We start from the raw sequence: 14,653 nt of genomic DNA on the forward strand, positions 1-14,653 counted from the left end.
ACTGCTTGGTAGGTTGCAGCAGGCAGCTGCTTTCTCTGTTTTCCCAATTTACAGCAATAATTTTCTCTTGGGAGCGATTCATGACATGTCTGAGCAAGCCAAGAACTAGCCAAGTGGGACATCTGGAATTAGGCTCTGTGCAGCTGATTCTTTGTACCTCCCTTCTTCACTAGGCAATAGCTTCAGAGTAGCTGTGTCCACAGAGATCTGTGGATTTACTCACAGCTTGTAAAGCGCATCTGATGGAGGTGCCTTTGGCTGTCCATTGCTCTAGTTGGAGCTCAAGTTAGGTGTGCTGTAGAAAGTTATTCCAAAGATGTTGGAAGCTAAAAGTCATATCAAGCTGGCAGCAGACTTACAATTCACATGCCTTTGAACTAAGACTCCCTTAACTGGCTTGGTTTTGATCATCCTTGGCCATACCTCACCTATAAACAACGTGGCAGCTGCCATGGCGACACTAGGGTTTTCCCTGCCAGGGCTGGTTATCACATCTTTGTGTGTCTGGCTCATTGAGTCCTATAAGGAGCCCTCCTAGATGACCTCTTTTCCAACCCCAGAACCAGGGGAGTGTGGGTTTCATATGCTGGAAGGAAGAAATTTAGGTAGTCTCTGGAAGCCTAGAAAAGCAAGTTTAACTGGGGATATAAGCTAAATATATGTATAGAAAGACCATTGCTACTGCTGGGGAGAATACACATCTGAAAGAGTTAAACTAAGAGCAGAAGAACTCAATGTTCACCTGCAGCTACATTTTCCTTGCCTCCTCTCCTATGAAACCATGCGTGTTCCCCTCTGCAGACAGGAGCCCTTTCTTCAGCAGGCTGACGTGCTGTCTAGAAAAGGCTTTCTTCCTTGCAGTGTATGACTGCAGGCTGAAAACAGGTAGGGGGGTTCTAAATCGTTTTCTTTGAACTTGAGAAAGTCACAGTCCTTGCACTGATTTTTTACCCTCACTGCATGATAACAGTGGAGGCAAGCAGGAGGAAAAGTGGAAGCAGGAAAGGTGTTACCAGCCAGGAAAGGTCTTTCTTTGATCTGAAAATGGAGATGCTCAGAAAGTTTGCAGATAGGAAGAACTGTCTCCCCTTCACATGCAGCAGGCTCATCCCTAGGATACTTCAGGAGTCTTACAAGGTTTTCAGAAGGGCTGGAAATGTCACAGCCAGGCACCTAACTCTGATTTTCACATTGTTTTGCATTACAGATGTTCTGTGCAGTTAAAGAAATAGCTTCTGCATAAATAACTCCAGGTCCACTGAAATCACTGGAACTGTCATTTTTTTCTCATTAGATGTTTGGAGGTGGTTTCCACTGTGTTGGACAGGATACACTGCAAGTTTACACAACCTGTTACTGCAACATATTGAAGGAAGAGCGAGCTTATTTTTGGCCCAAGGGACAACCAGTGGCGGTGGTTCCATTTTGAGAAGTCACTTACATGCATTTTGACATGCTTGCCATCTCAATTCTCATCTTTTCCATCTTAAAAGACAAGCTGATGTCATTCCCTACCTCTAGTTTTGGATATTAACCAGACACAAGCATTTAAAGTCATTTATTCTTGACTGTTATCCAAGCTAACTTCCTTGTATAATGTTCTGCTCTGTCTCACTGTAACACTGAGCCTCACTGAACTGCTGTTCTCCTTCTGCTGCCACAAATATTACCCTAGGATTGTGTCAAAGTCAATTGAGGAAGGTGGAAAAGAAGAGCACCCCTACGATCAGGGAATACAGAAATAGAAAATGACACAGGAAACTGGCTAATGTAAGGGACCCATTCATTCTAGGAAAAAACCTTAGTATTCTTAAGGAAAGAGACATCTAATGTCGAGTTGATATTTTGCCTTCCTATAGCTTACACTTCTGTTTCAAGAATGTTTCTGTGATTCTATAATGTTGAGAAAGGGTGTTGGTGTCCCAGCTGGCAGTATGGCTCAAACACCGCTCTGAGTCCTACATGTTTTAATGGGATACTATGCTGTAGGCAGCATCCCTCCTCCCCAACAGCATGAAGCATGCTCCTGGCTGCATCATGGCAGGGTGTTCAAAGAGCTCTGGAAGGAAATTTCCCCTTCCTCTTACATGCAGCTAGGCACGCTTCAGTCCGGCCCAGCTGGGGCAGCTTGCACTGTGGAGCTGAACGGATGTGAGGAAGGAAAAGTAAATGGGGTATCCCTGAACGCAACCCCCTGAGCAGGCTAAGTATTATGCCTAGCCCAATGACAGCCCTTCCTTGGGGCAGTGCTTACACTTGAATTTGTCCCAGCTGGTCTCAGTGCAACAATGCTGAAGGATAGAGATGCCCATGGTAGGAGGCATATTTTCCCTGCTGCACTGTAGAGCAGGCTGCTGCTTTATGCACCCACCCCTTGTACCCCACTAGGCAGCTGGGCTGTCCCCATCAATGGAGCTGTCTATGGCTACACAATGTGATGACGCCTTCTGAATCATTTGAGTATGTCGATTTAATTAGGCAACTTCCTTAGCATACATACACCAGGTAAGCTCCTCTTGGTAAGAGAGCTCTGCAGTGCGAGTAGAGGCCCCTACGGAGAAATTGTCATGTAGTAATGAAATTAATTTGAAGAGTCCCAAAAAGTAACATTTTCTGCAGCCCTGTACATAGGGAGCCAACGTCACGCTACACTCCTTGCAGAACTGACGTGTCTCATCTTATTTGCTCCTTTGGAATTAGGAGAAAAGTCAAGAAATAGTCAACACAGCTGGGCTTTTCTTTTTGTTTACTTGGAAAACTTGTTTTAACCATCAACTTTAGCAAATTTTGGCAGTTACAAACCTGTACACTTTTTTTTTTGTTGTTTTGTTTTTATAGCAAAAGAACACAAGACAATACTGCCAACAGCAATTATGAAGGAACAATTAGTTTCTGAATGAAGGAATATACCCACTCAAAGTGATGAACCCTCCCTTTTGCATATGGTTGAATTTGTTGTCATTGGAGAAATGACATCTCTTAATACCTACTTGAAATGGCATAAAAATCATATCTCTTTTTTTTGTGCAAAACACATTCATTTAAAAAAAGTCAATAAAAACCATCTTCTTAAAAACAGAAAAAAGTTAAACAGAAAGAGCTGAACCCAAAGGAAAGTTACAGTACAGTCTGAAATGATTAAAAAGTTTTAAAATCTAAAACTTTTTTGTTTTATCTTTTTATTTTTTTTGCTGTTACCTTAAAAGTTTAAACCAACTTTGATGACTCTTTAGAATTATATCAAACAAACAAAAAGAAATTAAAGCGACCTGATTGGCATCAAATATCTACAAAAGCCTGGTAATTTGAAACCATTATATACATTATTTTATAAACTTCTTTTTAAACACCAAAACATACATCTTTTACAAACCAGCCTGCTTGCAACAGGTAAAATTTACAAGACAATCTTTCCGATACAGTGCTTTAAAGAGAACTGCTTTCACTCCTAAACATCTTTGTCACCTCCTGAAAAGCGGCAGTATGGGCTCCTTGCATTGTTAAGGAATAGCGATTCAGGTATTCCTATGACAGAAGAATGCTACAGTTCCAAGGGCTCCAATCTCTTTCCATAATACAGTTCAAGTGCACTCTTAACATTGGTAAAGATTACATATGGCCTTTTGTGTAACACGACATATTTGCAATTATTGCTTTTCATTATTACATAAAGAAATGAAGTTAATTTCATTTCCTCCCCATCCACCCATCCCTTGGATGATGCAGCTAATTTACTAACTGAATGGCCCCTATGATAATGGAGATGTCAAATGTCAAGTTTATGAAACACAGGCTAAAAGCCATGGATAACGGGCAACAGTCTAAATTTCTAAGGCTCACATCACAGTTTGGTGTATTGAGAGGAACAGAGATGCAAACAGGCAAAAACCACAGTGTTACTGCATGATAAATGGTGGTAAACCATCAGAAAATGAACCTGAAGTTGTAGCTCTCTTGTTGGAAACTATGAAACGTCCATTATTAATTGACGAACATCTCCAAAAAAAAACCCAACAAAGCACATAGGTACTTCAAATGGGTTTTAAATAGCTGTTTATCATCTCCATTATTAAGGATGCTTCCTTTTCAAATGAAGCTTGGCAGAACTGGCCCAGGGCAACTTCAACTCACTCTCCCATGACCACAATTATCGGCTGTAAGAATACACGATAGCATCCATTTAGCTTTTTCAAGCAGGAGTTCGATGAGGAGTAAAGCTTAAACATTTGTCCTGTCCAGCCCACATTTCTCTTTACAACTGAATTTATATTGAACCATCAGCAACAATTTTTATGTCATGTTCTCATGCTTCCTCCCTGCCTGGCTCACAGGGGCAACAGGCTGCTGCCTCCCCGTTTATCAGCATCTCAGTGGCATACATTTTTTCACTGTGCTGCATCTATTCTGAGTGTCTGACTGGAGAGGGTAGCAGTCAAGGCTAAAAACATCAAGGCTAGTGCTACTTCAGTCTAGACTGCAGCATTTAGACACAGGGAGAAAACAATTCTGAGGACCAAAATTTAATGTGTCTGTGGGACATATAGAGGGAGAAAGCCCACTTGAGAGATGGAGCACACAGCTTTCTGACTTCAGGAAAACAGTGGTGCTGAGAAGCCTTTGACTCCTTCCAGACTTTTACTGAAGCTGTAGGTTAAAGAAACCCGCGGGACAACTGAGGATCAAAGATGTCACTGAGCTTTAGGAAAATAGCTTGACTGCCTGGAATGGCAGTACTGCAATGAATCTCTGCGTTCCAACATCCTCCTGGTTCCCTTCATATTCTGTGCCCTATAGGGGGGTCCTAGAGGAAGGCAACTTTGTGATGGTCTTCTAGTGGGGTTGTCCATTTGCCCCCATGGTAGGGAAGTGATTCTGCAGCTCCCTGGTGTCATCTTTGGCCCTTTGCCCTGCTATACGATACTGGCTTAGGACAGCAATCACATCCAGTATCTAGGGTTTTGTGTTCTGGTTTGTGTTTTTTTTAACCTCTTTTTAGGATGTTTATAATACAAAGTCAAAAATTACCATATTTAATAATATAAGCCTAATTTTTCCTTTTGCACAAGGCCACTTAATGTGCTATTGGCAGCATAAATTGTATTGTCAGTCACTTCAAGGCTCTTTCCATTGCCCAAGTTATCCAAAAGGCTGTCAAATGTGCATGACATTCTCAACCTGATCACAACACAGAGAAGAAGCACCCTCAGACTCATACACCCCTGTTGAAGTTAGTGATTTCTGATACAAACATGTATTTGCATTTTAACAGGTTGCTTATTTCTTTTGTTGTTTCTTTACGGAAAACAAAGACTGTCTTGATCCTAAGAGTTATAATCCACTGATAACTCAAAAGTACTTTATTAAGTCAATGAAACCTCTCCTACAGACGATTCCGAAAGGAAATACTGTGTAGTGGAGCCATCTACAGGAATATGAACTGAAATACAGACACGGGATAAGCGGATATGAGGGGAAGCTCTAACAGAACCAGGGACCAGGCAATGATAGCAGCACCGATATAAAAATCATCATAGTCAGAAAAAGAAATATATATGTGATGGATTAAACTGAACAATAATTCTTACAGTAGGTTAAGAATGTGTTGTTATCTTCCAGGTTAGATGATTATGACCTGTCCATGTTGAGCAGTAATTAAAAAGAAAAGAAAATGGTCTGGATTAACAAGAAAGATTTTAATATGACAGCTTTACTCCTTAAGATGTATTTCACCTTGAGATCTGCATTTGGGTCTTATCATTATCAAAAATAGCCAGAACAAAACCAGAAAGGTCACAGAAGTGCCAGTAGTCACAGAGGGGCGTCTGCTTGAATATGGATTAGGCCCATTTGATTTGGAGGGGAGGAGATACTGAGGTATAGAAATCATGAGGGGGTCAGAGAAGGCGGAATGATCCTTGGCACCCTCCCACCAGCACTTTAATAAGTAGGTGTTCTGTGAAATGAAATGGCAACAACATCAAAACAGAAAAAGTACTATACATCGTATTTATGCATATTTTACTAGTAAAACTCACTACCAACAAGATATTATCGAGGCAACAAGCTTGGTAAGAAACATTGATTTTTCTTTTGTATGGCAATTGCTTGGTTCCCATGGTGTTCTTCCTCATGACACTTTTGATATGTCCCAGTAAAGTTTTGATATAGATGTCTCAGGCTTACTCAAGAACTTTCACTACAGAAAACAGATGACAGGTACGCATCCGAACTAGCTGGGGGCTGGACCAGAACTAATTGCACAGTGGATAAAAACATCTCACACCAAAAGTGAGTAGGAGCGAACCTCATGTAAACTGCAGCCCGATGCTAAGAGAGCTCTGAGACATTCTCAGAAAGTCATACCGGCTTTAAAAGTGCAGCTAAATTTGCAGCTTTGCTTTTCAAACTCAGGTGTTCCTACTCTTGAAGAGATATCAATCTAATTGCATCTGCTTCCCTGCAACATAGACTTCGTAAACAATGCAAGGCATCCTCTATCTGTGCCTCTAGGCTTGCCAAACCATTTCATGGCTTATTGGCAAATCCCTCAGTTCCTTGCAATCACAATGTAAATTCCCATATTTTTTCCTTCTTGAAAACACAGGGATAGTATCAGGGAAAAGGAGTCAAAACGTACCATGAGCACATTCAGAATATATCACTGTTACAGAAGCATGTTTACTCTGAGAAGACCGAGTGACATTCATAAATTCAATGGACAGGAACTATTTGCAGACAAGTACTTGATAATACTTGTATGTGCAGTACATTCTTTCTAAAAGTTCACTCAATTTATTCATGTACCTGTACAATGAGCTGTTTTTTAGTGAAGAATTGCTGTATGATCCCAAAGAAAATATCTGCAGTGATCTTTCACAGCTACATGAGCTATTGGAGGGAATCAGCAACATACTTTACCTACTCCGAGAACTTCAGAAATCCCGTTTTATTAAAAGTGTTACAAGCTGCAGTTATTTAAATTACATTCTATTAATAATTTGTGTTGGGGGCGATTTGTGAATAAACACTTGCTGTATGTCAAGGAACGGCCCACATATTAATTTTGGGTGAAACTCAAGTCAGTCAAACACATGCCCTGGTATAGAACTGCTGAAACAATCCAGTTAAGATGTCTGACCAAGAGACAGGGCCTGGAAAGCAGCAGAGGAATGAATCTATTAATCTATAACAACAATTTATGCATTCAATAGCTTTTCAGAACAACTGAATTATGCCATGGAGGGAACGGATGAAACCCCAGCAGCAATGCAGACTGCAGACCCACATTTCACTATACAAGATACATAGATGCTGTAAAATGCAGTGGTAAAAACATTTTCATAGCACCAAACAACAGGTATGTATATTCTGCTTTAATACATTGAGTTAAACCCCCATATTTCCATATTGCACTTGGCTGATCAGGCCAAATTAGTGTGAAAGGCCATTTACTCCAATCAGATTGCATAAAAGCACAGAGATGCCGTGGTTTTCATCATCCCACCACAATATTCTGAAGTCTGCAAACAACTTTTGGAAGTCTTCAAATCCTATGAAATCACACATCCAGCAGAAAATCTAGGGCCAGATCTTTGGCTGCAGCCCATCTGTGCAGTTCCACCAACAGTCAGTCAATTTACAGCAACTGAGAACTCATCCGGCAGACTAAGGATGAACATTTGCCAAATAACATTATGCTGACGATTTGAGGTTACAGCAGCATTATATGCAACTTAATTGCAACTAATTTCACTGCAATAATTGTAGCATGATGACTGCTGTTAAATAGGTGATTGCCCAAGCAAGGAATTTCAAGGAAGTCAGCAGCACTCTGTAGGTAGCTGGGTTTCCTGGTGTTTCCAGATACGTATTCACTTTGCATACTGAAGTCAAGGGAGGCTGTGCAAACACAGCTGGGGCAAAACTGGGCCACCGCTGAGCCAAAATCTGACATTTCTAGAAGTCCTCATGGGTGAAGTTATGCACATGTACCTGACATCAGGTTTTAAAAAACGGCAACCAAAACAGGCCAATTTGGAGTAAATATATGTTGTATATATGTTCCTCTATATGCATACAAAGTAGAATGAAATGCTATTATGTAACAAAGAAAACTATAGATAGATATTTATGGACAAATGAGTGGTCACTTGTCATTGATAGGTTAATTTGTAAGTGATGCTTTTTCAGCCATCTGACGTGTTGTTCACAGCAGCCTCAGCCATCAATCGCTTTCACTCTTTCGTTGACATAAAATGTCATGAACCAGGGTATCTTGGAATGATCCATACCAGTTCCTTAATACTGTGGGGAGATCATAACACTGTAACACTTTTAATAATACAATACAAAATAAAGATACAAATAATCAAACTTTAGGGGGAGAGAAAAATTATTTAGCAATTATTGTTTCCCCCTGCCTCAAAAGTGGAGTTTTACTCTTGGTAATAAATAGAAGGTACATATTCTCCAGATTGTCTGTAACAATTTTGTGATGTATAGTATTTAGCACAATTGGTCTCTTCTGTGTCTGCACATACAGTATCAATTCTGAACAAGTTAATAATGGGTTATACTGTATTTCTGCCTTGCCCAATATATATAGATACACCTTCAGGAAAATTTCTTCTCAATATTTATACTATTAATTGGACCAAATAGCAAAAAGAAAAACCCCAACAAAGACCCCAAACAAACAAAGAAGAGGAGGAAGAAGGGAGCTTCCTTTACACTTGTGTCTGATGCTGGGTCTCCACAAATGGAATGTGAACATTTTCTAGGTTGAGTTCCTCCACGCTTTCATAGTCACTCATGGCTACTTCAGAGTCATCAAAGCCGCAGCTGGCCGAGACATCAGAGGAGGACGCATCTAGAGAGTTGTGCAAGGATAAGGGCATCTTACCTGCACTAACGTTTTCTGTGTTCTGGTTTGGGCCAACAGCAAAAGTACTAAATTCGTTCCCGGTTTGAGACCCTGTGGTGTCCGCCTCATTGGGGAACTGATGAGGAGGGAGGTATTGGCTAGGGTGGAAGTGCGGCCGTCTCCTGCAGTCAGGGCTCAGTGTACTTGCCATTGAAACCGGCTGTGAGGGCGGCAGGGTTTCATATTGGTCTGGATAATCCCCTGGAAGAGGAGGTGGTAACTGGTCCTGGCTTAAAAACTCCTCTTCGTGGGGTGGAGGATAGTCACTGTCAATGTCATAGCCACCAAGGTAGTAATCTGTTTCCAGTTCTCTGGTACTGCCATGATGAGCCGAGCCTCCATCTGCCGTCTCAAAATTGGGCACTTCCTCAATGTCGGACAAGCGAGCACTTGGCATCCAGTCAGAGGTATCCCAATGATACGCTGCAGCAGGAAAGAGAACCACAGCCCTCCATTAGGATGGCACCATTAATGACAATGAAGTTTCCCGCATGCACTCGCCTCAGTCCTCACAGCACGTTCAAATCACAGCATGCGCCACAGGCCATTGCCACAGGTCAGCCATGCTCTAACTGGAAGGGTAGGGCAGGAGAAGTTGCATTATGATACAAATGCAAACAAGCAAAGAAACAAAGCACGGCCACTCTCAGGCATTGTGCTCTTTAGGATGCTACTGGGTTGTATTAGAAACTGTGAGTCCAAGAAATCAAAATGACAAAAAATCTCAGACTTCATGCTTTTCACAGTTAATTGAAAAAAACCTTAAGTGAAGTCAACATGCTTAAGGTATCACACCTAGTCTTCTCCCTTTCCACCTCCAATGACTTCATTTCAAGAAAGAAAGTGTGCAAGCAAATAATGTGATTGACTGAAAATTGGACCCTGAAACAAAAAAAAGTGGCTAGCCATTTTCATGCAGCATTTGAACCCAGCAGAATTCAAACAAAAGACGACACATAACACAGTTAAAGAAAAAAACCAGATCAAGTCAATGCCTTGCCCAGCCAGCCCAGTCCAACAGGCAGAAAGTGTCTCAGAAAAATCACCTCTGTTGTAGTTCTGTCCTTGATCCATAACAGACACTGTCAGATACAAAGTGAAAAGTAAAAACTGGTAACTTGGAGCTTGTTACCAGCACTGTATAACACGTGAAAATACAAAACTCTGCATGCATATTTCTAAAGTACAGCTGCCTTAGTGTCATTTTAATAGGATCTTTAATTGTCCTTTATTTTAGCGTACAAGATAAACTTGCCCAGCCAAATGCAGACATATATAAAGAAATCATTATGTCATGTCTATTATATTCCTTTTCTACCATATCTTAATTATTCACCCTCACTGAACAGATACGGAATTACATTAGAGCTGGAATTCTTAATACATAAAGGGCTATCCACCATCTCTACGGTTTATAATTGCAAAGTACATTTCTCTCTCACTTGTTCACTTTGAAACAGAAAAATAAGAATCTACCATTCTCAGGGCCGGTTCAAACAAATCTGGGCCCACCTGGGCTCAGATACCATGGTGATGGGCACGGTATAAGAACCTGAATAGAATAGAATACAAAGCCATTTAATGGGGCTGTCAGCTGCAATGCCCCACAACCCCATACCCACCTCCCACCTGCACTGCCATGCTAGCTGGTGGGGAGGGAGGCATTCCAGTATGGAGAGGGTGCAGGGGTGGGGGAGAGAGCAAGGAAAGAGGTTTTATGTGAGACAAGAGCGGGGGATAAGCTGCAGCATTTTCTAGATGAGATGCTCTTGTTCAGCCACATGTTACTGGGCTTCATGCAAGAAATCAGTGGGCAAGGTCTCTGGAGATAAATAAATAGGCCAGATAAATAGGCCTTTATGGCATTACAGCACGTAACCTCTGGGGCTCAGCCATAGATGAGGGCAGAGAAGACTGTTCTCCAGGCCCCCATCTACTAACACCACTCTTGCCCTTGCTTATCACCACGTGGCACATGTGGTGATGATGATTTCTTCATTAGCTCATTAGACAGACAGCACCTTTCTACCTGCTCTGAGTTAGGCTGGGGTGAGGAGGGTTGGGGCTACAGCTGGTTTAGCAGCAGTGTCTGAACCGGCCCTAACCACTCTTCTCCTTCAGTTCTTTCTTTGTAAAGCGGATTTTGCTGTCTTTTGGCCAGTAATGACACTGCACCCGAGATGCGTCAGGTCCCTCCGAGCTGTGTGGATTCGGGATCCAGGAGAACCTCGCTAACTTACTGACTCACACAACCCCTGGCAGCTACCTTGGGACCAAGCCTCGTTCTGCCCATCATACACTGGGATCTCCTGCTTTCACCAGCTCCACTGAAGATTCCTAAGTCGCATATAGGGAACTGGGAAGTGGGCAAAGCATTTTCAGTGAGAGCCTCTTGAAACTGCTGCCAGACTGGCTTTTTCTGCCTTGTAAAGCATGGTGGGGAGCCAGTGTGTTTGTTTAAGCTTTCCTTTAGGAAGGCAAGGCCATTTACTGTGTCTGTAGTTCCTTTTCAAGGTTATTTCCTTAGCTTTGAGTGGGACATTATTTTTGAATTAACCTTGGCTAGTATTGCATTGTAGTAGTTAAAGAAAAGAATGGCGCTCTTACTCTTCTGGAAATCAGTAAATACACTATAGACAAATACTCAGGAGCCATCACCTGGCAGGAGTAAAAGTGCTTTTCAAAATTACTGTGATATTGGCTCAAGAAAAAAATCAGTCATTTCACAGAATAATCTACTTGATCATATTTAAGCATTATGCAGACTGGATTAGATGAAGTCTGCAAAACCTGTCTTAAAACCTGAAGACAAATACAATTTTGGACTTGTGAATAACTGGAGTTGATGTTGAGTTGGCATTTTCCCATTTATAAATAAATAAAAGTAATGTTTACCTACAATACATCGCATTTCCTCAGTGCTTTATGGAAGAGGAAAATAGGTCACTGGCAGAGCTGAGTGTTGGGTCTCTGGACGGCCATGCTCTATTTAATGGGCACGTCAACCCCAGGGTAAGGTAGCGGCAGCAGGCTGCCTTGCTACATGGCACTCAGGGAGATGTGTCTACGCCTCTTCTATTTGACAGAGCTATGTGCGAGAAACCAGCCACTCGTTACCACCACTTTTCCATGTTGGCCTTTTGGAATGCCTAACCCAGCTCTACTACAGCCTGGGATACTTTACAACCTTCCTGTATCTTCTGTTTCCCACTCTCTGCAGCCAGGATAATCTCAATGATTTGACTCCATCATCAACATAATTCTTTTCTCTGAAAGCAATGGGAATAAGCAAGCAGGAATGTTGACTTGAACATAAGAGGATGAAGGCCTTGACACCTTTTCTACCACCTCAGATTACCCACAGATAGTTTGTGGTACATCCCTCTGGTGTTTTGGTGTTTGGTGGTGAACATGCTGATCTGCAAAACCCAATCCTTGCCACAGGTTTGCTGGTCAGTGTAGATTAGTGAGGTTCTACTGGAATGTTTCACAATGAAAACAGGAAGCATTGTTGCATAACAAGAAAGAAAAAAGTTTAAATACCTTCATTTTCTATAGTGTCAACTACATTGTTGACAAGCTGTATGACAGTCACTATGGAAGCTTTCAGGGGAGGGAAAGCAGAAAACAAAGGGAGGGGAAGGACAGCTTCAGGTTAGTATTTAAAACACACATCATATGTTACCACAATAAATTCTCTCAAACAGAACTGACATTGGGAAAAAAAAAAAAAGGCTGCTGACCAGTGCATGATTTATGTGGTGCCTTGCAGGACATTTCATTTCAGATAATCCCTTATGTTTTCACAGTGGTGATAAATTCCATACCAGCATTTCCAGAAAGGCACATGGGATGATGTGTATCACCTCATAAATTCAAGTGGACTGGCCAGCTGATTCAATTAACCAAAGCAGTATCTTGTCTACCTGACACTAATTTCTAATTCGTTCTGGTTTAAAGGTCTCCAGAGACTGTACCATGCGCTCCAAGGATCATTATCTTTTAGGCCATCACACCATCTGAAACGGCACTAAGCTCAGCCTATTTCCTACAAGGCATGTTTTACTTATTTACTGCTTGCGCTGTGCCATGTAATACCTCTGGGACATTAAGCAGTACTGTTATAATTAGGAGGACACATCCATGCAGGTTTGGTTCAAATTTTACTCTGTTTGACAGATCATTTTCACAAATGCAGGTGTTTTATTAAAACATACTTTTCCCTTAAAATAATTAATATAGACTGTGCAATTGTTTAACGTGGAGTCCAACAGGCCTAGAATGTGTGGTCCTCTAGATTATCTGCAATTTGCATCACATAACACCCATGTCCTTTCCCAGAGGGAAAGCTCTGGTTCAGCGGGTACTGGATCCATGCCTTTTCCTTTGTCTTTAATTATGAGAAAACCAATTGCTTTGGAGCAGGTTAAGAAAGGGATCAGAAATGTTGGTCCACACATACTTTTTTGCTTTGCACAGCCAATAGACTTAGAGGTCACAAGAAACAGCAGTAATAGTGCCTTTCAAACATATGTTAGATATTTTGACATCTTTGTTAAACCTGGGGCATGGGATCAAGGATCTCATCCAATTTCCTCAGTCCTTGTGAAGGCTTGGCAAAACCAGCCTTGATAAACCAAAGAAGCCATGTTCTATATCCATGTTGAGCATGTTTATGTCATCGACAGCATTGGTAATTGTACAAGGGAGGACTGTATTGGCCAATGCATAATAAACATTATGGAAAAATAAGTCACTCCATGTACTTAGCTACTCTATGGCTGGGAAAAGAGATGGAGGGCAGCTGTAAACTCTAAGAGGAGAACTGAAAGTGAAAAACAGGAGGTCAAAAATCAGGGCCAGCAGCATCTTTACTGCAACTAAGGACTGGCTCTGTTGTGAGTTCATGGAAGGGAGGGAAACTTTACCCCAGGCAAGCTCTCCCCCAGCTCAGTGCAAGGCAATAACCAAATACAGCATTGCTCATGGGTAAAAACTGCTGTCATTGACAGGATTTCCCCGGACTTCCCAGCACAACCATCCACTGGCCCGAAGTGAAACAGTAACTTAAAAATATACCTTTGTCACATCTCCCCTTCAAAACAGGTTACCACAGAAACCTGTAACTTGCCTGTGAAGTGACTTCTCAAAATACTACTGCTGAAAGTGGACAACTTTTTTTTTTCTTTTTTTTCTTTTGGTATTTGTGACTAGTAAAAATTTTGCTTTTTGGTCACAAAAAATGTGGTTAAATACTCTCAGCAAGCCTAGGGGAGCAGAGTCATTTAAACGCAGTAGAAATAAGATGTCGCCCAAGGCTCTGTCCAGCCTGGCCTTGAACACTGCCAGGGATGGAGCATTCACAGCTTCCTTGGGCAACCCATTCCAGTGCCTCAGCACCCTCACAGTAAAGAACTTCTTCCTTATATCTAACCTGAACTTCCCCTGTTCAAGTTTACTCCTTGTCCTAATTTTAGGCTCTTTCACTGCAAACCTTCCCCGCTGCAGCAAGAAAACCAGAGGATGCAGACCTGCATTAACCTCAAACGACTCAGATAATTTAAGTTACTTCCCTTATTCTCCCTGAAGACAGAGATTTGTTTAGAGCCTGAACTAGAACTGTTATCTCTAAAGGCTGTGTTTTAAATGCAGCTTTCACAGAAAATGAGCAGGCACAGAAGGTCCAATCTACCTTTAGTGGGCACTGTGCCAGCAATTTAAATGGGGGCA

The 14,653-nt window shown here is 41.7% G+C and overlaps 1 protein-coding gene across 9 annotated transcripts in view; it reads right to left on the bottom strand.

Moving 5' to 3' along the window:
- Positions 1–5,678: 5,678 nt before the first annotated feature.
- The window catches only part of FAT3 (FAT atypical cadherin 3), a 409,717-nt gene continuing 400,742 nt past the window's right edge, over positions 5,679–14,653 (bottom strand). For 5 of the 9 annotated variants that reach the window (XM_061457907.1, XM_061457906.1, XM_061457903.1 and 2 more), the window contains 3 exons: positions 12,467–12,526; positions 9,970–10,005; positions 5,679–9,346 (listed from right to left, as the gene is read on the bottom strand). In XM_061457907.1, coding sequence (XP_061313891.1) covers positions 8,727–9,346; positions 9,970–10,005; positions 12,467–12,526 — 716 coding nt within the window. In that variant the 3' untranslated portion in view covers positions 5,679–8,726. Of the gene's footprint in view, positions 9,347–9,969; positions 10,006–10,399; positions 10,476–12,466; positions 12,527–14,653 lie in introns of all 9 variants that reach the window. The other 4 variants (XM_061457910.1, XM_061457909.1, XM_061457908.1 and 1 more) reach the window with 2 other exon arrangements.

This window comes from Pezoporus flaviventris, unplaced genomic scaffold (genome assembly GCF_033815535.1).
Source record: "Pezoporus flaviventris isolate CSIRO_AGI_PZ_B2104156 unplaced genomic scaffold, CSIRO_AGI_Pfla_v1 ptg000025l, whole genome shotgun sequence".
Classification (NCBI taxonomy): Eukaryota; Metazoa; Chordata; class Aves; order Psittaciformes; family Psittacidae; genus Pezoporus; species Pezoporus flaviventris.